We start from the raw sequence: 24,055 nt of genomic DNA, 5'->3' as shown, positions 1-24,055 counted from the left end.
ACTAGGGATTCGGTGAAAAATAGTCGACATTCATGTCCTAAAATAAAAATTTAATATTGCATAAAATCTACTAAATCTAGAAATACCAAAAATCCATAGGTCAGTTTATAATTAAATCCCCAACGAAAACAGCCTAGTTCGGCCATTTAATATTGCATAAAATCTACTAAATCTAGAAATACCAAAAATCCATAGGTCAGTTTATAATTAAATCCCCAACGAAAACAGTCTAGTTCGGCCATTTTTAGACCTCTGCTTCCTTTCATTTCGTAGCTCGAACATAGTGCTCCCGTTATTTTAACATAAAACAATCGTTTGCATCGTCGCGGAGTGGATCGTCTACCGGACGGATCAAAGTAATCCAATCCGACACGTCGTAAATTGCATTGCACCCTTCCCCACCCGTTATATTTCCCTTCCGCTCTGGTGTACGAAATTTATTAGCAGGGTGTGCCTTTGGGTACACAGACCGGCCATCGGGGAACCTCTTTTCCTTGATTGATTAAACACGCCTCGCGAGGCCTGTCGACGGCGTGTTCACCGCGACCGGCCGACCCGTTCACCAGGAAAATTTAATAACAGGATCTATCGACAAATTAGACGCGGCCATTCGTCGACGGTTACCTGGTGGACATTAATCCGTAAGTAGGCGCGCTCGTATCGGTAATGGAGCCTCGATTATACGCGATGAAAGGCGTTTTCGAATCGATTGTTCGCCCCTTTGTAAGAATAAATCTTCAACGTTTGGATTCCAAAGAAAATGATCAATTAGATTTAGGGAGTAGGAAAGTTGGAAAGATATTAAATGAATGTATTCTTTAATATTTGCTTCTTAGTTTCGTAGTCTTGGAATTTTCATCCCCTATCGAGAGGTACAGCAGTAAGGAGCCAAAAGAAATTTTTTTAAACAAAAACTTTACATGAATTTTTGTATATGATTTGTTTCAGAGCTGCATGAGTTATTAATTACACTTTCCAGAGGGAGTTTATTAGACGCTTCAATTTGAGGGTAATCGTACCAAATCGAAAAAGAACACGAATTGATTATCATTAGACTATTACTGGCTATCATTGGACGTATTCAACGATGAAAACAGCCCGTAGAGGAATCCTTGTTCGATGGAAAATCAATGAACCGTGCACACATCCGATCGATCATGGTACCCTGATATAAATCGACAGGCTGTGAGACGATACAAAAAGAATCGGTACGCGAGCTGGACGGAAATTATCCAATTACCGTGCCCGTATTAGCTTCGGTTGCAGTCTAATAATTGCACCGACGCTGCAACGCAGCGACCTTTCTGCGAGGCGCGACGCAGCCATCAATTTAGATCCGGTCGATCGTGAACGAGGAGATCGACTCTGGTGGATCTTGGCGAATTTCAATTTGGAAATCATCCCTTCGACCCTGAATTAGGTAGATACTTGAACGCATTACTTATTTTGCTAGTAACGTAAATTAAAATCAATTATCCGTTACATTTTTTTCCATACATTCATTTTATAAGCAATAAAATATATCATTTATCTCAGCAATGTTTCTTTCGTTCCTTTATTTCTGTACCGACGAAGCCTATAAAATAACCTAATTGCCACAGGATTGAAACAAAATACTCCATTTATCCCTGTATCGCGTACTTCGTAAATTCCAATATGGCGCGCCACCTACCGCTTTATCGATACCTGCAGAATTCTCCTAATTGCTATAGCACTGAAATACGATACTTTATCTATCCTCGTCTCCTATACTTCGTAAACGTCAATATGGCGCGCCACCCTCCGCTTTATCTACGACTACAAATTTCTCCTAATTGCTATATATCCCGTGTTTCATCTTTCGAATATACCAAGATGCCGCCTTAACATAATAGCCGAGGGACTAATATCGTAACGATATTTTCGATACGACGTAATGAAATGTCATTTCAAAAATTCCACACAATTTTCTACTAAAATCCACCTCCCCTCTACAGTTCGATCTAAATAACAGTTAAATTAAACCAAGTTAAAGAATTCAACAACATCAAACCAGTAGAGCTCAACAATCACTAGCAATCGCTCACTCCTCCGCGATTCAAAGTCCCAAAATTTTAAATCTCCCCTCCATAGAATGTTCCAAGGCCAAGGTCATCGATGAAGGAATAAATTTGGGTGGACGATTAGCGTAGTTTCACGTAGGCTATTATTCCGACGATTATTTCGCAGCGTAAGACCAGACTCGATTGTTCGAGAAGCGCGAGTCGCGGAGGGAATCATTATGGCCGAACCGTGCGCAATTTTCATTCCGAGCGCAGCTTTCCGGTCGGCTCGTTGCATAATCTATTCATTGGCTACCACAATTACAGTGGCCGTTTGACGCCAAGCCCCGGCGAAGTTCGACCGTAAAATTCTGACCTTGAGAATTACGATGCAACGTTTTATCTCCGCGATGGAAACTCGCCCCTAGCTGTGTGGTTTCGCCTCTGCTCGCGAGATGAGCATTTGCATCGCGCAACAACCTCACGCACGCACGCACGCGCATAAAGTGCACGCATACGGCGCCAAATTACGAAGGCCTCGCGCAACACTTAAACCTACGCGCACGAGAAGTAATACCCTTCGTTTCCGAGAGTAAAAATGTTATGGGGTTTCGTCTTGAAACCGTTGCCACGACTCATCAGCGAGTCTACAAAAATTTCTCACCACCTGCAATTATTTCCTTCCTTGGGCTCGTATTAACCCCTTCCTATTTGGAATGGTATTTGAAATTGCGTGTATTATACGAATTCATGTTAACCCTTTTCTGTACGAATTCTATTCGTTTCTCTTTTAGAAGTTAATTGTATTAAACTAGGATTGGATATAGATCGAAGGTAGTAGCTAGATAGGAACGAACAATTGGCCCCAACGCAAATGATATTCATTTTTTTAACGTATGGTCCTGTGAGTCTCAATTGTAATTTGGCCAACGACGACCAGATATATTCACTAGGACATATGTACAACCAGGATCGAAAGAGTTAAAATTGATATATTATGATTAATTTTTTTCCTACTTTGCATAGACAATTTTAATTAACTAATGATACTAAAATATTTTAAAGTGTAAACTTGTAAGTAAATATTAATTGTTACTTCTTATTAATTACTCGAAAAGCGTGTTTTCTTATTGCATATTGTTGAAGATTATTTATGGTAAGCCATTTTTTCGAAATTTGTTTATCTAATATTATATGATACTACTTTATTCATCATGTATATATTGATTCTGAGACTATTATTTTTAACGAATTCTTAATCGAAATTCATCCCTACGTCATCATCCCACCTTCCCATTTTCCTTCATACAAATACAGAATAAATTTTTCCCTCCATTTTATAAAGAAATACGTACATTCCCCAATAAATAACTCTTGAACCCATTCAAATTTTTGATATTTATCAAGAATAATACGAAATGTTATTACTAGACTACGGATCTTTATGCATTTATTTTGTGAAATTTCGTGGAAATTTGAATGTGCAAGAACCTACGAAATGCAAACAATACGCAAGAATATAAAAAAGATTGAAAGTAAAGTTCATGTTGTAACATTTGCAGAATAAAATAAATTCCTATTCAGGTTAAATTTTTGCAGGCACGTTTGCGAAGATTTTATTTTGCATAAAGATCCACGGTCTAATTAGTACAAACGAGGCAAGTCAAAATGAACTTTTGTCTATGTCATACAGCACTCACCGGCAGATTCCTGATACCAAGCCGCACCTTGGAGTATTTCTTCATGAAGACCCGCCACAGCACGTAAGCCATGACTATTATCCGCGTTTTCGTTTCCCAGTGGTTGCCTCGAAGCTTCCTGGCACTCGCGTTTCCCTTTTCCCGCAGCAGCTTCGATGGTTTAACCCTTCAACGTTCGAACGCACGTCTCACTGTCCACGCCATTACGACCGTTCGATTATCGAAATAACACGGCATCTCGATCGCGCTCGAGACAAGGACAGCGCGAACACGGTTTTCGCGGGGAAAAAGTACGATACGAAATTCCTGCCAACGGTTATTGGACGATGTTCGATAAACTGTCACTGCTAGTCGAAGCCAACGATCGTCGATTAGAGAGACAGCAACACGTGTCTCGTATGGTTTCACGAGAGCTACAGGTTACCGACAATGCACCTCGATTCGAAATGAAAATCGACTCGAAGAACTTCACAGCGTTTCGATGACAGGAGATTAAATGCACTCACCACTTCTACAGAAACACTGCACAAATTTACTTCCATTGACAGAGGACTTCTGTCCTTAGCAGACAATTTTCTACTTTATTCTCTTTGTATTCTTTCGCGTATTGTTAACAAATTATACCAGGCTACGGGACACCTGTTGTCGGAGCAACGTACGTTTCCGATCTCGATATAACCTCGCGCCACTGAAAACTATAATTTCGCGACAGCACTCCCGTTCAGAGCGAGCATCGCTCGAAATCAATGAACACCGTTCGCGCGTTAACAGAGTGAAATAAACTGTACGGAGTCGATGATCCTCGCACAGGCGTGATTCGATCTATTGCATAATTCATTATAATGTTCTGCCGGTAATTGCGTCTCCCTCTACCGACGTGCACGCCACTCCGATGCTACCGACGCGCGCAATGTAACCGATAAACATCGAGGCTGACGGTCGTTCGATGGATTGCAATCGCCCGCGTGTATACAAATGCAACTGCAGTCCTGCATCCGGTCTCTGCGAAAAAGTAAACAGAGACGGTCACGTGTCAAAGAATGAACTTAACCTTGGGACGCGCCGTGGCTGCGAGACTCGAGAGAGAAACAAAGTGTAAAAATTCGAGCAACGAGACCCTCTCGATCGTCGTTCACGAGGGATCGCACTGACTACGGAGCACACTGATCGAGACAATGTCGATAATCGTCGAGCATCACTCCGAAACAATTTCTATCCGTTTTATATACTCCGCAGGATGCACGAGGATTTTTAAACTCACGACGCGCATAGAACCACCCGTGCGCCTGACGGCACTCGCTGCCGAGATATAACTGACACGACACACGCAACTGCCTACTCTCGCGCTCGAACCTTGGAACGACGAAACGGAACGTCCGGAACGCCGGAACTACGGAACGATGTATACCTGGATCGCGTTTCAGCGCGACTTTAGGCGCGCCTTAACCACCCGACCCCGCGTTAAATACAAATGGAGGGCGTGCTCCTGGTCGGTGCGTCACTAATGTCTGCGGTTCGGTGAACCCTTGTATCGTGATCCTTCGATATTCTTTCTGCTTCGGTTTGAAAGTTGTAGGGAATTAGGAAAACGACAAAAAAAAATGCAAGAATACCAAATCTTTAAGTACAATTTAATTTAAAAAAAAAAAAAATAATAATACAGCCTCTGGGAAAAATGTGACACAAGTAGTATTAGAAAGTAGCTTTAAAAAATAGCTTTAAGAGGCGACAAGTATTATAAAATGTAAGCGCGAAAATAACATTTATAAGAAAATTAGAAAGTAAGAAAATAATGTAACAGGAAATGTGCCAATAACTTTGTAAAAAGTTCACAATACAAATAAATAAAAACAAGTTGTAGAGAAAAACGGAGCAGTATTTGAATGTGTAATGTAATAGATCCTCTCCCTTGAGTGGGTGTTTCCCAAAGTAACGACGGTGATTCTTGAAAAAAGGGTGAAGAATGTGAGTAAATTAAACTTTCCTCGTGTTTTTTTATGTTCTCGGGTACTGTAAGTATTTTTTAACGGATCGCGCGACCAATGTCTTCGCATATCATGTTACCATCCCGGTTAATTTCACGCGAATCGACTTCTGCTTCCCTTCGCGAACTGTTTACTAACTGACTGAAAGAAAAAATAGGAAACTAAAATGAACGATCGTTTGACGAGCAATATAACGCCGGCGATAATAGTGGAAAGAGTTTAAAGCGGAGCAGCGTGTCTTACGGCGCAGCCAAAACAAACAGAGCTAAACAAGCGGAAAGGCTCGATGCCCTCGCCCTACACGTGCCCACTCTTGTTTACATACGTTTGTTTTCGCTTGCTGCACTGGCGTCCATTTCGCTGCTGCGTTATGCGACTCCGTTACGATCTCCGCAGACGTTACATCCACGCCAATTGATTTATCAGTCGATAAAACTTTCCCGAGCCACTCTCGTTAACGAGACCTAATCGTTGCCGCAATTAGGACGAGTAAAAGTCTGCCATCGACTATTGCAACCGCTGTCTCTATTCTCGTTACGTCATCGATTCCATTTTCTATTTTTCCACATCCGCTTGACGTTGCAACATTTTTTTTTTTTTTAAATAACGTTACGGCAATTGGCACGTTAGAATGTTAATGACACGTTACGAGAAACGCAGTAATATGTTCGTCGATCAATTTATCGAGCGGTTGAACGATTCGTGCGGTTAGCCGTGGAGAAAAAGCTGGAGCGATATCGTAAAAGACATGGAACGCTGCAAACCGCGGTTACTTCCTCCGATGGGAATTCTGGATCATGGATTGGGGTAGTACAAATAATAAAAATCCCGAGTTTATTCGTTCCCAATGTTGCTCTGGGTTCATTCAATATTTTTTCTAACGAATAAAAAGTGTCCAGAGTAAAATTTAAAAGGAAGGCGGTCTTCAAGAAACTATTAACTTTTTTATTTATCTGTATCGTTAAAATTTATTCTTTACGAAGGAGGGTGCAAGAAGATGGCGGGCGATGGAAAGAGACGTAGAAAAGTACTTGAAGGTAGACAGCGCGTAAAGATCACCGAATCATTCAAGATATACGAGGCGACGTGAGCTCCAACGACGCCATTACCTGGTGAATCTTTAATACGCGAACGTGCAGCCCTCGCGTGCCATGAATTTCGCCTTAACGTGTCTTACCACCGTTGAAATCGTAATTTTTGTTACGAGAAATGACGGTTTGAATCGTTAAGAATATCACAAAGAGTCTCATTCAAAGAATCTTATCGATGATAAAAATGATAACGAGTGGAGTAACAATCTATTTGATTTTACCTCAAATATTGCTGGTCCAATTTCGATGAAATTTGGCACTGATAGTCTTAAACGCATTGGGTATCGTGCTTGTTCTCAAATTGTAATGAAAGTATAGTTGGTAAAGATATGGTATGAAGCTTGATAGTAAAGCTTTCTGGCAACTCAAGGCCATTGAATTTGAAGAGATCAAAATAAAGGGACCATGAAAGCTGGTTTGCTTTTAAATGCAAAAATGTCTAGAATGTATAAAATTTGTATAATTCCTCGGCAGCAAACGATAGAGAATACCTCGATGCATAATAACGTTGCTCAACTCTATTGCTCGCGTTCTATTTTTTTTTAAATATTCGTTGCTTCTCCAGGCAAACATCAAGGAATTGCACACTCGTTGAAGCACATTTTTAGAGTGGAGAGGTTTAAAACGGAGCTGGGGAAACGGAATCACCGAGGAGGAGCAAAAAGGGAGGCCACTTGGTGGAAGAAAAGACACGGACCCTATAGCAAAATGGTTTTCTTTCACGATTAGCGCCGGTGTCGCGATACTTCCGCTCTGTCTCCACCTCGCGCCACATCCTATCACCTTTTACTTCTTCCCCTCTTTAATATTCAGCCACCGTTCTCGTAACCTGCGTTGCCCCGCGCCAGCGAGCCGCGTTTACACGCGGCGTTGTATGCGTTCACGGTTGCGTGTCGCTATGCACGGTGCACGGGGCACATGCAACCGACCATTCTCCGTGAGACAATGGCCGTACCTACCTCACGTGACAGGCACGTGAGCACCCTCGAAAAGGGCCCCCGGTTCCTGACGTTCATTCATACCGGTTCGAACGTTTCACGGGCGACGCCGATGACCCTACAACGCGTCGAAAAAGTCAAGAAGAATCGAACGCCCGCGACGGCCAAGAGCAAAAACTGCCGCGTCGAGTTCAGGTACACTTGGTCCGGCTGATAAATAACCGGACTGACGACGTAAAAAGTGAAACAATGGGCCCCTTTGCTGTGCGAATCTTTATTTTCGTTACGAAATACGTGTCGTGTTTTGTGGGTTAATCCCCTGTGAATTTGATTTTATGGCAGGGAGAAAGGAGTATTATCTTTTAGTTATTTGTACCCTGGATTGGTTTTCGAGAAGAAAGTACTTTTCTTATTCATACGTCTGTTAATTTATATTCAAACGAACTGTAAGTGAGTAGAGCTTGGAGAGCTAGTAGATAACCTCTCCCCTTTCCATGGAAAATGGCATGTGAACATTTTATGAAATTGTTTGAGTTAAGATGTCTGACTGAGGTGTCTGACCCAATGCAACTATTTAGTCATTCTTGCCGAGATAAAGAGATGATTTTCCAATTACAAAAGTAAATCAAACTGCGCAAGTACTAAATATACTAATAATTGTACTCTATCCAAAAATTTCCCTTTGTCGAGGAATACCTGCTACTCCTGTTTCATTTTATACCACGACCAATATCGATCATCAAATAATACCTGAGCCATCGTTCGAACCACTGACCTGCACAATGTAATTTTCACGATGGCTTTCGTTATCAAAGGAAGGGACAACCCCTCGGTGGCCTTGAGTAGCCAGTAGATAATTATCCTACCGTATTCCCCCAGGACGAAGTGCTTCCTCTTCTTATCTAACCCATATCTTACCATCGAAGTGTTACTCCAAATTAACTTACATTAGAAGCACCTTTATTAACATTGTACAAATATTCCACAGAAAAATAATTTGCCCAATCAATATATATCTCGAATCACGACTGTACCATTGCAAATATTTCTCTCTGCAAACTTTAAACTCGTTGAACCTCCACACAGTTTTGTAACCGTTGGTAAACAGCTCCTGCTTGGCCGTGGATGAGCAGCCTACCATTTAATAGACAATCGACGTCCACGTGCTCTATGATTCATGCCGTCGGGCCTTCTGAATTCAAAGTAGACGTCATGTTGTGTTGGTGGATATTAAACGGAATTTAAAGTACTATAACTCGCAGCGGCATCGCGGAAGTGTCGCTCCCGTCCTCGTGTTAGGACACGGTTCTAGGATCGATCCGTTAAAATGCAGGCTGGCTAAAGCGAGCAAGTGAACGGCAATGTCAATGCTTTCCCGACTATTCTTGGATATCTCCGGCGCGTAGCACATTCGTGCTTGGAATCGATAAAGGAGCCAGCGTTTATTATTTCGCAAGCAACCCCTCCCGTGTGAACGCGCTCGACCCTCGCAAATCGTAATTGCTGGGCAACCAACGGGCACGTCTAGCTGGTCTATGAGATAGCTTGGTTCTGAGTCACTCCCCCGCAGTGCGTTTAAAGTTTGAACGCTTTCAGCTCGCCGCGCGTTACGCCTTATAATAATCGTAACGACTACCAACCGACCGTTTCCATCTAACAGCCGTTTCCGCGTGTTCAAAGGGACGCGGAACATCGACTAAACGCGCATCCAATACGAGACATTACTGCTTAGGCCGACGATTCTTAAGGGAAACGATTATGCTCGTATTCAAATTCGAATTGAGCTCTTTTCTTTCGCGCGACAAGAGGACGGCTTAGAAATGTTAACCGTTGAAGCACGGACGAAAATGATCTTGTACGGTTTTGGTGCGCGAAAGAAGACGTCAATTCTATTTTATACTGGGAGAGGACATCAATTGCTATTGTATTATTTTAAATTTCGGAGCATAAGGAGTTATCTTCTATTTTATTTTGATCGCCTATAAACCTGTGTCACCTATGATAAATTTAACAAAATAGACGCTATTATACAAAAGCCTCCATCAAACTACCTGTAACACTCCATCACCCTAAACAGGAGTTACTTAGCACCTAATCTCCGCAGCGATCTTAATATAAATCCATTATGATATTCCCACAGATACAAACCTGCCTGTTAACCCCGCCACTATTTAATTAACCTCCATCAAATTATAATGCAACCCTACGAAGCGTAATTCCTTCGCTCTAGGTCATTCGAACAAACCTAAATCCGTCGACGCGAGTCCACGGAAATCCTCGATCCCAATGTATTTACCAAAGCGACCAAAGGTTGGACGCATCGACGACCCCGCGCAACGTCGGCTGAAAAAAACAGGGCGTAGTAGGCTCTCAGCTGTGATTGGGCACGAGAAGACAATGTCAGTTCCATCCGATGGAGGATGATTAAGGTTTCTGTGCCGTTAGATGAGCCTATAAGTTGTTGGACATGCATCCCGGACGTGTGGAAGGAAGCGCAGGTAATTAGAGAGTAGATTAACGTGTCGCAAGACGTATACCTACACAACGTAAACAGTGTGCACAAGTATATACGTGTGTTTGGTTATGTGTGTATCGCACTGAAATCGTACCGTGCAACACGAATCGTGAATCACTGGTTGAGCAAGAGGGAGTGCTCGCCACGAAACGCCGCGCCACGAATTGACGATAGATAATGCGGGGAGATCGCATTATCACGATCCTTGGGGACCCACGGGGTTATCCGGGTTAATCGAAGAACCAGCCAGTGTAACGACGACGATTATTATTCGATCTGGCGAAATTCACCTAACGTATCGATCTCGTTCAGACGCTTTCGCGAGCGGCGCCGTGGCCCTTTGGAAGCCGCTTATTATCCACCAGAGGGGGGTTGCCGATCCCGTACCCCGATCGAGCGTGTTACCCAAGCCTTTGGACGCGGTCATTAGACGATTTAGATTAGCCGCGAGTTCGAGCCTCCGATCCCATTTCGTAATTTGTGGACTTAACACTGGCGAAGGCGGGTTCGTTGAAAAAATTTCTGTCGTATCTTGATTCTGGAGGAACTTCGGGGTGTGGAAGTGTATCGAGAATCGTTTTGCGCTGAATTGGGTACGTTTCGAAGGAATGGTTTCGTTTACAAACGTTGGATGCCAGATTAAAACTTGTAAAAATTTATACGAAGTTAAAATTTTGTCTCGAGATTGTCTCGAAATTTATTTTTATTATCGTCTCAGTTTTGAAATTAATTTTCTTAGTTCCTTACTGAAAAGTCCTGTCGTCCATTTCTGGATGACACAGAGACCAACGTGTTAAAGAGACGATTTGATCTGTTGTAAATATCTCATTTTTTGTATTTTAATTGGCTTTCCCAAAAGAGGCTTTGAGATTTTAATTTTCAATCAAACACAACTAGTGACCACACCTAGCATATTTTGTTATGAAAAACGAAAATATTAAAGGCCCTTCTGGAGACTCGTCGATTTTCCCCTGGATTGGCGTAAAATATATAAAAATATGTAAATATATGCTTTCATCTAGCTTCCCTCCGATGGAAATTAATTCTCAAGTAATTTATCGCGCACCGCGAAGAAGGTAACGAGAATGGCGCTATTTAACGGTCGGCGGTCGTGTAAAAGATCGACATTCCGCGGATTTACGATTCTCGCCCCGAGGACTGAATTATGGCAGCCCCCGTGCTGCCCGTACCCCCTCGCTGCATTTGCAAACTCGTCGTACAGCACGTTGCACGTCGCGGTGCAGGTTTTGCACGTTACACTTTATATACCCAGCGCATGACACGACAGGTACTTACAGCGTAAGGTTACACTGAAAATAACGAAAGACCATTCACGGGGGTTACGATCCCTTAACAATTAGCGAGAACCGTTCATCGCGAGACCCTCGCGCTCTCATAAAAAACGCAGACCCATTCGAGATAATGAAACGAGAGGCCTTAAAAATCTTTCACGAATCGCTGACGCGCGTCGACTCGTACATACGGCCACTTTGGATGATTAAACTTCGTTATCAACACACGCGTTAACCCTGCTCCCGTCTTAATGCCAACTGCAGACGGTAATCTCGTCTGAAATCTAACGGGACGAGCGAAACGACGGAATAACGAAATTCTGGGGTTTAATAAATTGTTTAAAAGAACGCGAGAAAAATTGGAAAGAGATTTCATGGAAGGTGAGATCTTAGAAAACAAGAAAAGGTTTTTAGAAAACAATTTTTTTTATTGGTGACATAACTGGATCCTAAAAATGTTTAGTTCTGAAAGATTCTCATACAAGCACAATTTTTCATACCTCAGTCTAGAATACTCAATAACAAGTCGATATAAAAGAAGACCCAAAATTAGAGCCTCAAGTATCATATACATATATATAATTTAAGGGGCAATTGATTTGTATGCTTAATTCACATATATCTACATATGTCCAAGACTAACATTGACACTTCGTTCACAGTAACGCGAAAGGAACGAGCGAGATGAACGAATAAAATTTGACTCGCGAGCATCTAAAGATTCCCGTTGGTGGAAAAAGAACATGTGTCCCTGGCAGTTTCCCTTTCGACGGTTCGATCCTTATATGAAGCGTCGGCACGAGCATGTCCCGGGCACGAAACGAAATGAATTCGCGGCCGAGGCGCGTGGAACGTAATCGCACCCACGAGCAACGCCATAATCGGCCGTTACGTTACGTCTTTATCGGCTCGTGTAACCCCGTGCCGTGTCGCGAAAAAAAGCAAACGCCAATTTGCGACGAAGGCGTGGCGTCGTTCCACGGGGATCCACAAGGACGGGGACATTAAGCTTTTTACTCCGTCGCGCCACGTTCCATCACCATTCGAGGATTTTCTACGCATTGTTAGAACCTCCTCGAAGAGGGTAGTGTTTGTCTAGAAATTTGATAAGGCGGCATTCAAGTCTTATCGTGAGGGAAACTCCTCCTCGAGCCAAGACTGTGTTTGTTGTCCTCTTGTATGCTTCCGAGACCTGTCAGCTTTCGATTCGTTCGTGAGGACTAGTTCCAACTGTTCACTCTTTTGGACACCTCCAAAAGACTGTCAGAGTGGATGAATTTTTACCGTTTATCTTTAGAAAAATGTTCATATCAAGTGAACCAGAATACTGTTTCTTCATCAAGCTGTATGTCTTCATTCACTTGTATGCTTCTAAAACCAAGAACTTCTGTCAGACTTTTCTTTCGAACACCTGCAAAAGACTATAAGAGTAGATGAATTTTATTATCATTTCCAGAAAAACATATCAATTGAACTAGATAAGCATCTTTGAAAACCAGTTATCAAAAGAGTGATAGAGGCCAGCTGGGCTTAGGTCACCGATGTCTTGAAGGAATCTACGCGATTCCAGTTTTAATAGCGTCCACATCCTCTTCAACTAAGAAGCAACGCAGAGGAACGATTACAAGCAATAGAATCGTTATCCTGTCAGCTCCTCCCCGTCAGCTCGATACCAAGGAGGATGACGTATGTACCAGATAATAACCGATCCCATTCTCAGAGACGATCAGCATCCACTCCGATACGTCTCTAACGGTAGCTGTACAACGATCATCGATCGCGTGTCCTCGACTACGAAGCATAAGCTGTACACTCCTCGAAGGAGGCTAGCTGTCCACAAGATAATCCATCCGGCGATCTCGATACCCGTAAAGATGAGATACGCTGAAAAATCCCTCTCTAACTTCTATTCCCCCCTTCCATGCCAAACTGTATATCGCGGATTTCACCGCGTCCCTGGTAGATCAAAGCAACTTCCCCGATCGTCAATCAGCGCTCGAGCGTGCTTGTCACCGGCCGCGTCCATCGTCCTTTCAGTTTTTCGTTTTCCGTGTTACCAGGACATCGACCGATTCGACGTTGTCAGCGGAAAACGGTATACGAGGGGGGAAAAAAGCCGGTAGAAAATCACGATCGCACGAATCGGAGCAGTCGACCACCAGCTTTCCTCTTTTTACGATGAGTCATCGCTCGTGTGTCTTTTACGGCCAGCTTCTCCTCAGCTTCTTTCTCGCGTTCTTCTACCATTCCTCCGCCTCCTCTGGACTCCTTCGTCGTTGTTTCTTCCAGTCTTTCTTTCCACGACGGTGCTTGGTCGTTTTCTTCTTCCAGATATCGCTGGACTTGGTACTGTACGTATACGCGTCTGCTTTGGAGCCTGGTATTCGCCCGGTAGAGGAACAAAGGCGCGAGAAGGCTTCGAACTTCTGGATGAGGGCTCGTCGGTTCTGTTCAGGGATGGTAGGATTTTTAAGGAATTTTTATTTAGACGTGGTGGCAAGAGGAAAACAGAAAAGAGTGAGTTTAGGCTGTCGAGTTTTTGACCATCAGGAGTGGTGTCCTCTTGAAAATATACGCGATATAATACAGATTCTTATTGGTAAAGATAGACAATAAAGATGTTAACATGAATTAAGATAATTCATGTAAATAATATGCAATATAATAATTATGGTTATTATATAATGTTTAAGAATATACGTTTGTAATCCATTCTTATACTATTGGGTTATCCCAAACGTTTCTTTTGCACTCAGTTGTTTTGTGTGACAGTGCTTATTATTTATAAATAAACAACCTTATCTTTCAGACATTGATGTTGTAACAGTAACAGAGCAAAATATTGCGTATGTATTACTTCTTAATTAAACGACAGAAACTTTTGAAACAACTCAATATAATTATATATTCTTGTACACAAGACCTACGTAGCCTTTCCTCCACAAGAATAGTTTTTTTGATCCTCTTCCTTGCGTTTGCGAGAAGAAAATCAAACACCAAAGAAATTAAAATCCGCCCCCTCAGTAATCCACTTTTCCAAGATTTCTCATTCTTTGAAACGCGATACCTCCGCCTAAATGACCATGGCTGCCCCGCCCCCGAACGCACGGGCAAAGCGTACGCTGTATCATGGACCGACAAAAACGGTCGCGCCGTAAATGTTGCTTCGACTCGAAGCTGTAAAAAATGAAACGACAGAAACCTCCTCCCGGTCTGGACTCGAGGTTTAAGTGCCTCGTCGGCGAAATATCGACGATTCTCTGTCGAAGAAAGAAAGCGAACGCCGCATCGTCGTCGCCTCCGTGAAATGGACGGCGATAAGCAAAAAGTGACTCGTCGAGGGGCCTCGAAACTCGCGCGTTCCTCGCGGAGTCATCCACTTTTCTGCGTGTTACGGCGCGGTTAAGCTCCGTTTTCACGTGACGTACAGTCACGACTTTTAATCCAGCCGCGTCGAATGACGTCGCATTTGTCATCGCGGAAACTGTAAACGTGTTATCGCGACATTCCAATGGCATATGCCGCGTTGGGAAGTTGCGAGGGTGATTTCGCGTGGAAACGGGGCCCTAAGTCTTTCGGTTACGCGGACTTGGGCGCTCCCATTTACAGTTAAAGGCTTGTCTATAACGAGAAAAGGGTATTGTGAAACGAGAGAAAGAGCTTTCAAATGGGCTTGTTAATAAAACATAGAATGACAGAAGATGAAAAGGATAGGTATTCACTACGTCTTTTCATTAAACATCGGAAATAATGAGGCTTCGAGGGGTCAATGACGGAGCAGAAAAAGTGCTACTGCTTGAAAAACTGGGAACGTGTCTTATGCATTTGCAAAGCTAATGCGCTTCTTCTACGATCTTCTAAACGTGGAATAAATTGAACCGAGCGCTCAAAGTCGCGTTTTCTACCGATCTTTGCATGGAAATAAAAAGTCCTTCCTAGGATGGCCTCGACAAGAGCAATTTTTAAATTAACAGTAAAGATTGTATCTTCATCTATGTATTTTCCATAGGAATCTAATGCTCGGTGAACGGACACCATTCTATTCTTGTTGCAAATTTTGTGAATAAATAAAGAATATATCGAAGGATATGTAACTATTGATACGAAATGCACTTTGTATTGCTCTGTACTGTAGCTGGATGGTTTTTCTCGACTTGCAAATGTTAATAGATGTCGATAAGGAAAACAAGCGTCGACAAGTTTTCTCCGACTCTAATTATAGGTTCGCGGCACATCGAAGCTGAGGAACACAAAGACTAAATTAACGCAGAGCGGATGTGAGCCTCTCCATAATCGAAGTTAGACAATAGGCGCAACTACCACGCTCATCGACACGAGGAGCGTAGTAAAATATGCGGATATTTCTCCGAATAGCAAGGAGCCTAGCCCTGGAAGATCCTCTTGCATTACATTTCCAATGCAGAAGGAAGAAAGCACTGAAACCAAATCGATTCTTTTTTAACGAGTCTAGAATTTTGAAATTCTAAACAAATTATTACGTGCACATTATACATTGTACACGTGACACATGTTTATATACCTTTTTTTTTTTAATAATGAACTTATCCCTTGAAATTAATTATTACAGAATTATGATAGATACGTCATCGTAATTCTCAAACATTGACATGTGTTTTGATTTCATTTCTTTTTTTCTAGATTAATTTAAAGCATTTTTGTTGATACTTCAAAATAATATGTATTTGTATATTATATAAAGAAAAATATGTTTACTATTTGAGAATTATGATGATATTTGTAAATTTATTACTATATAATATTTGTTAGCAAAAAATAACTCTAAAACAATGAATCAAAGCATAAAATAAGAACAATTCGCTTTATCGTATGTTTATAAACTCCGCAACGCAATTGCGGCGCGTTATTCGAAGCTATCCTATCCACGCAACTATCCTATTTCAAACAATTTTCACGCAAGTCTGATTTCCACGTCAATCGCAGGCTGGTCGCTCTCCTCGCCCAGGTGAATGAATTTGATGAACTTAATGGAAGTGCATTGTTCCCAAATATAATACCACCCCAGGAAATGCGTGTTGCCAGCAGCTGACGCGATCCAGCGTGTCAGCCTTGCGTAATTCGCGTTACGTAATGACAGCCGCGCCGATGACAGGGCCTTGGATCCGCGTCATCGTCTTTGTCCCAGGCTAAATATCGATCACTGTCCCGCATACGCGTGTTATTATAGCGTGGCGTTCGCAAGACAGAGAAAAGCTGCTCGCGCAGAACGCGACGATCGTTATGAAAGACTGTAAACTCTGTCCCCGAGTACATTGTGCAACGAAACTTCAGCATTCGCAATAGTCTTCATCCGTCCACGTCTTCGTCTCATTCAGACCGCAGACCGTTTGCCGCGAATCAACTTCCCAGGCAGCAATATGGTTCCCATTCAACAACGGCCAGAGCGTCGCCTAACTACGCTCGCAATCATTTCTCAACCGATGGTTTCGAGGAGCATCTTCACTGAGACGCGACCGTGCTTCCAGAATTCCTTTAAGGAGTTGAGAGAATACATTCGTGACTCTGGAATTCTGTTGTAAGACTCCAGCTTGAGAATTGTGCCGTCAGAATGTTGTTACGGATCTTTAGGATCACTATAAAGAAAATAGAATCTTTTTGTGAATCTGCGCGAGAAGGAAGATTTTCTTATTGAACTCTGGGAGCACAAACATGTATGGAGAAGTCTATTATAAAACTGTTATAGAGTTTTTGGACCTCCATCGTACTCCTTGGAGTTATTATACATATCTGAGGGGCACAATCATGCCTCTAGAATTCTATTTCATCGTTCTAGGAATGCATCGCTAGAACCACGATGAAGCTAATAGAACTTTTTTGTGGACTGTGTGAGAAGAAAAATTCTTTTATTAAATTCTACGAAAACAACGATGCCTCGAGAAGTCTATACAATTTCGTGTTTTTTAAAGTGCCTTCGACAGCAAGCCATACTCAGAAGGTTTAAAGTTTAAAGCCAGACCTAACCCTTCTATAGCACGACAAGCTGATAAGCACGCATGCTTCGAGGGCCAGAGGTAGACAAAGGTCTCTCCACCATTCCATCCTCTCCTTTACAACTCTATAACTCTCCTGCAAACTGTGAAATAAAATTTTAACCATGCTCGATTGCACGTGCTTTCAGAAAACAACAACAAAATTCCACTCTTTTAAAATACCACGAGTATTACCTCGAGTATATTAAGTGTATCACCAAGAAAACGCAAAAAGCGTTTCACCTATTTCTCGGTTCGCGCGTCCGTCATATGTGTATCGTGCGTGTCCGCGAATGGGCGTAGATTTTGCAATAATTGAACGAACGCGCGGTGGAGACAAAGTAACGTGATCACCCGTGATATACTTTTACGGGAATCGATTTTACCCTTAATCGTATGCATTACAAGCGTCGCGTTTAACCGTGGTCACGGTACGCGAATGAAGTCATTTCGCGCGACCAACCGTCGCAAACGGTCTAACAACATCCTGTGCAATTAGAATTAAAGTACTCGCTCCGATATAGTTCCAGGAGATGTGGGGCAGCGTATGATCGAGAGATACAGACGGTGGAATTCGGTGAAATCATTTTCACTCGTTATCCGCTTCCGTTCTTTCTCTGACGAGGAGAAAACTATAAGTGGAAACGCACTTCTTTAATGTGCCATACCTGACGAACCTTGATGAGCTGCTCGAGAACTATGGTTTTTTTTCAGGTATCGATGACGATCATCGATTCTCGAGGTAAACGGGTCAACGTCCTTCCTTCGGCAGATTGATTCGAGGAAATAAATCGATATGACTTCGTATATTTTAATAATCAGATCTCGAAGAAGATAATTGCTCATATTTAAACGAATTTTTCGAATATAAAATGTTTGAATTGAACATTTTGGAGTTTCAATATCAACGAAACATTCCACTCCAAAATCTAATCTAATTTTTTTAATATTCGCCACCAAGTTTATGCATTTGTGACGTACAGTAATATGGAAAACATACAAAAAATATACATAATCTACGTTGAATATATTTTACAATTAATGTAATGAAATTGTTATTTCCTTTTGCATAAGTGCACTTATCTTTCCCTTACGTTTAGTATGTATCTATTATAATCGTTAAGACGGTAAATCCATAAAATGCGTAATCTACTGATAAAACTTTCTGCTCCTTTCGGTATAATCCAAAGCCTTTTTTAATTAAAGTATAGATGTGAGCATCGCGTGACGTCGATCAATGGCGAACCATATCTTCGACCTGAGTATAATCTAATCATATTAGGAGGGAGCATATATATTTAAGGATATTGGAACGATTAAATGTTCGCCACAAGCGCTAATAAGATTTCCAAGATCTGTCGAGTACTAGTCGGTAGATGGCAATATTCCTCATTTATGAGGTCCATTTAAAATCGTGTTTAAACTTATTATGTTTAAGATAATTATGAAGAATGTAATGAATGAACAAACGAAAACGCATTCGCGTGACAGAAGGCATCGCGTGTGATTCCACCCTACGGTGTAATTAAATGATGCGCACATTAAACGCAGTTTTTTTCTTTATAAACAATTACGTTGAAGTCATTCGGTTACAGGACTAAACCATTTTTCATTGCTCTGTATTCAATTCATTTTATTTAAGTTCGTAATATTAATTGATGTAATTCAAGAACAATAAAATCATTTGTTGAGATTTTTCTCATCAAGTCAAAATTATTATTTGTTACCACCATTAAAGAACACTCGCTTATATAGTTTTTCGTTTGTTCATTCATTACATTCTTCATAATTATCTTAAACATAATAAGTTTAAACACGATTTTAAATGGACCTCATATATGAGGAATATTGCCATCTACCGACTAGTTCACTAACCTGGGTGGGATTAGTGGATAAAAAAATCACAAGAATTTTGGAATTATCGACAGAGATTGTGATTGCCATCTACCGACTAGTTCGCTAACCAGGGTTGCGATTAGTGGATAAAAAAGTACAGGAATTTGAAATTATCGACCGAAACTGGTAATAGCGTAACTAAAAAATACATTAAAAAAAATGATTTTAAATATTTGAAACACCATAAGTTTCGTACTCTTCGTAACTATCGTTTTTCCAATTAAATATCAACAGAGTAACCGTTTCAAATTAATTTCAAACAATTTGAATCGCCTCCATTGAGTGGTGTTTATTATTCCTGAAATACACCATTCGAATTTTATATTTATCGAGCAAGATAAATTACAAGTCATTTTTTGGGGGGTTAGGAATCTTTCGCAGGACGGAGAAGATCGACAGGTCGTAATTTACTTTCCCGGGGTCTCGTTCATCGTAAAATTCAATTTCATGCACGTTCATTGGCAATAAAAATGCTGACACTCGAGGGTAGCCGATGTCAGACATGTTTCTAACCAATAAGAAGAGACAGACAAAGACACGTCGACGATGGTGGCAGAGACTGATGACGTCGATCAAGATATTTGACTTCTGGTAGCCAAGGGGTTAAGTTAAATTTATGAAAGGGTCGCGTACCCGTGGCAGTCGACAATACCGGATTAAATTGCATTTGTACGATTGCAAAGAAACAACGCCTAACCTCTGTTTGCTCGTGGCGTTGCCTCACTTCTCGCTTAATTTAAGTTCGTGTACAAAATCATTCTAAAATTCCTATTGCCTATACCTATCACGTTCACACAGGGAACAAACTGGTTAGCATCGCCAAGGAGCTCCAGAGAGTAGATTTCAAACTAATAGTAATAGCAAAACCTGTATTACTCAATCTACCGTCATTTTGTTTGTTCATTGCGCGATATCGTTTGATTCATGTGTATAGGAGTGTAAGATTACACGGTTGCCCACAGAAACGAACACGGTTAGGTCATCGTTGTCTACGTTCATGGGCCGTCTAGGTGGTCCTCGTGAAAAGGAAACTGTATAATATATGCACGCGCGTTTTATTGCGGCACGCGAGCAAACATAAAGAGAAGGCAACCGCATTATACGCGACATGGGCCCACCGATACACTGGTTTATCTTATGTTCAGTGATGGGATCAAGGGTGACGCAAGTGGTATCAATACTTTTCAATTTCGAGCGTTCGAATGCCTAACGGAAATTCAAATTAAGGGGGCGTTTCTCTGTGAACGCACAAAAAAAAACCGTATTTTCAATAATTTTTTTCTCAGGAACTATTGCATAAAATTGAATGAATGTTTTTTCCCCTTAAAGGTATGATTAAGGAAAGTAAATAAAAAATTTTTTGTTGGTAAAAAATATTTCGTCATTTATTTACAAAATAATATGCATGTGTGCAAAACAAAAGTTATCCGCTGGCGCAGGTGATTTTTGCTCTCCTGGTAATCTGAAACAGAAAATCGAAAAAGTTTATTAAACTATGTCGTCACACCTATGGTCGGAACCTCCACTTATTTATTTCATCGAAAATAAACAAAATGGCAGCGTTTCTCGTGAAAGAGAGAAAAAAAAACACTTTTTTTGTACCGTAAATCAGGTGCAATTGTAAGTAAAAATCAAAATATCAACTACTTGGAGGTTCCGACCATAGGTGTGATGACATAGTTTAATAAACTTTTTTGATTTTCTGTTTCAGATACCAGGAGAGCCAAAATCACCTGCGTCAGCGGATAACTTTGTTTTTTTGCACACATGCATATTATTTTGTAAATAAATGACGAAATATTTTTTACCAACAAAAAATTTTTTATTTACTTTCCTTAACCATACCTTTAAGGGGAAAAAACATTCATTCAATTTTATACAATATTTCCTAAGAAAAAAATTATTAAAAATTATTTCATAACAAATGCAAGGAAGACTGTAAACAGGAATATGAAAAATAAAATAAATAGGTTCCACTACCTGTATTGGTACTTTCCAAACCAGGTCCACATTTTACCAGAGATATAGAGTAGATATTCAAAAGAACTTTCTCCTATGCTTGGGAAGCTTAGAGCTCCATTACCATGTTCAAGTCACATCCAATGTTATCAATTCTGAATCAAATAAAATGCCCTAGGAACATAATCAAATTTTCTAATTTCTATTTGTTTGAGAATGCATGATTCCACCAGCTCCTAAGGAATCTCAAACACTATTCTCAGACTTTACTTTAGATTTTATGCATTTATGGCCCATTACAAAAACGCAGGTGATTTCAGGATTCAGATCAGGAAAGAAGATTCGTTGCATCACAGTATCCATCTCAAGAACTCATTTATTTTTATTTTTACAAACAAATCTGTACATTTGATTCTTCGTTCAGAATTTGTCCAACACCGATTGCTGGTTGCTAGTTAGGTTAACCGAAAGAGGTTCGACACACGATTACCCGGGCACCGAACCGAAAAGGGTTCTCACTGACATGGATTTTCAGGTGGTTCGTAACCTCTTCTCCTACGTAGAAACCACCGATACGCTGTCGCGTAAAAGAATGACCGTGGGAGGCGAAGAGAGTGCATTCGCGTGGGCCTGTATCCTGTGCCACGTCTATTTGTCCCCATGTCCGTTTCGTTTGTCGACAGTAGTACGTAAACGCTGTCATGTCGAGATTATCTTTTGGTGGAAATCCAGTCACCGTATATCGTTTCAACCACGAGCTTATCTTATCGAAACACTTTCCCCATTCTCAATTAAAAATAGTGGATCCTAATTATGTCTTCATTAATGAAATTCACCGTCGGTAATTAACACTTAGCAGGACTCTGCGACACGACACTAGCATCATATCACACTTCACGCTAAACTAGATCAGAGGTTCTCATTGTCAGACGCCACTTTCCCCTATTCCCCTTGATAAAGAACAATTTTTGATAAATACCCTGCAATAGCATTTAATGCTTATAGTGTAATAAAATTTGTAACTGTTTTTTTTTTAATTATATACATTTCAGTATTTTGACTCCATTAAAAAACCTTGTTTTCGAATCTGTCGGTATGGCCATCTTCAGGTGAAAATCGTCTTCAGTTGTTTTTTTAAGTAATAATTACCATCAGTAGGAATCTTTACCATCAAATCATCAAACATGAATTTCTTAGTACTCTAGGTTAGAGTACAATTCTATTTTTTTTTCTCAGACCTCGCGTACTCGTATGAGAAACGCTGAACTAGACAATGCACCATATACATTAATATTTATGTACCATTCCAGTCTATCAACAAAGTGTAATTACATCGCCGTAGTGATTTATTCGATAGGACGTAACAAGGATAATGCGGTTCAGTAATATTTAATTATAGGTTATGGTCTATATGAGATACACAATCGTTGAAGATCGATGTCTCGTGTCAGTAAGGGAAATAACGTTTGGCGCTCGGTAATGTTGGACCGTGTATTTCTTCGAAGTACGGTATAGTTGCCAAAGAAATTGTTACGGCGCGCGAGAGCCTATTAGTATTAGCCAACGTTTACACTAGCGATCATCAAAGTTCGCCGACGTCGGGCAAATCGTTTGCACGCACGAAATTATACGCATATTGTTACATCCGCTTTCAATCGACATTCCTTTGAAAGAGAGATTATTATTACATCCTACGGGCACACCAGGAATACAAATGGAAGGCGTGAACCACTAGGTAAGTGAAACGAAGGAATTGTCGCTGTCTTCAATTATAAATCGTTCGTTCTTTCTCAAAAATTTGCCACCAAGACATTATTAAATTAATACACTCAAATAGTTTCATTCGAAACTATATAATTATACTTAAATTAATGAATTTAATTAAAGTAGCGTCCATGCAACTCTACACTTCTAACCTCGTTTATCTAACTTCTCCTGAAGGGTTGCCAACTGTAGCCTTTTCGAAGTAGTAAAACTACATACTCGTATCTTTCAGTAGATATATACGTACTGTCACTTATGATTTTATTTAATTTTAATGAAGATTCTAATTGAAAATTTAGAACAAAAATTATATTCTTGGCATATTTTTATTTTATTGCATTCTTAGTACACATAGGGCACATTAACAATTGTGCCTCAGCCAGTGGCTCTTCTAACTCATATTTTATTTCCGAAATAATTTGTATACTCTTTTATTATGATCCAAAAATTGTAACATCATTCTTGTTAATCACTTCATTATCTTATTTTGTTAAAAGCCAAAGCTTTCTAATGAAATAGAAACTTCAGCGTGATAAGTGTGATGTAAATATTGATAGTCAGTTTTACTATACATCGTTGTCCTTCCTTTCATTTATCAACGATCATACTTGCTGTAACTATAAACATGAATAAATCTACCTTCAATGAACTATCGCGTGTTCTATAAATGCTCCCTGATAAACGAGACGATGATACGTAAATATGTATGGGGTTAACGGCCTTAAGGGGTGCAGTTGGGTGCGGCTCTTCCTAATAACGCTAAAGGTGGAAGCAAACGCATCGGGCGTCATGGATTATTTACGGAACTGAAAGGCAAATAGACGATGATCGATTCCCAATGTCCTCTTTTTGTTTTAAAAAAAAATAATAAAGAACATAAACAATG

At 40.7% G+C, this 24,055-nt stretch overlaps 1 protein-coding gene and 1 long non-coding RNA gene across 2 annotated transcripts in view; one reads left to right on the top strand and one right to left on the bottom strand.

The window, feature by feature from the left end:
- LOC128872533 (uncharacterized) overlaps positions 1 to 3,925 on the bottom strand; it is a 357,175-nt gene extending 353,250 nt beyond the window's left edge. Inside the window, exon 1 of the mRNA XM_054115334.1 lies at positions 3,722 to 3,925. Coding sequence (XP_053971309.1) covers positions 3,722 to 3,793 — 72 coding nt within the window. The 5' untranslated portion in view covers positions 3,794 to 3,925. The remainder of the gene's footprint in view (positions 1 to 3,721) is intronic.
- On the top strand, positions 1,090 to 4,006 carry LOC128872537 (uncharacterized). The gene is made up of 3 exons (XR_008456209.1): positions 1,090 to 1,420; positions 3,715 to 3,784; positions 3,869 to 4,006. It is a non-coding gene; the product is annotated as an uncharacterized LOC128872537 (long non-coding RNA).
- The last annotated feature ends 20,049 nt before the right edge of the window (positions 4,007 to 24,055 follow it).

Source organism: Hylaeus volcanicus, chromosome 2 (assembly GCF_026283585.1).
Source record: "Hylaeus volcanicus isolate JK05 chromosome 2, UHH_iyHylVolc1.0_haploid, whole genome shotgun sequence".
NCBI classification, from domain to species: domain Eukaryota; kingdom Metazoa; phylum Arthropoda; class Insecta; order Hymenoptera; family Colletidae; genus Hylaeus; species Hylaeus volcanicus.
The sequence above is the reverse complement of the archived record's forward strand: the minus strand, read 5'-3'. Positions and strand labels throughout refer to the sequence as shown.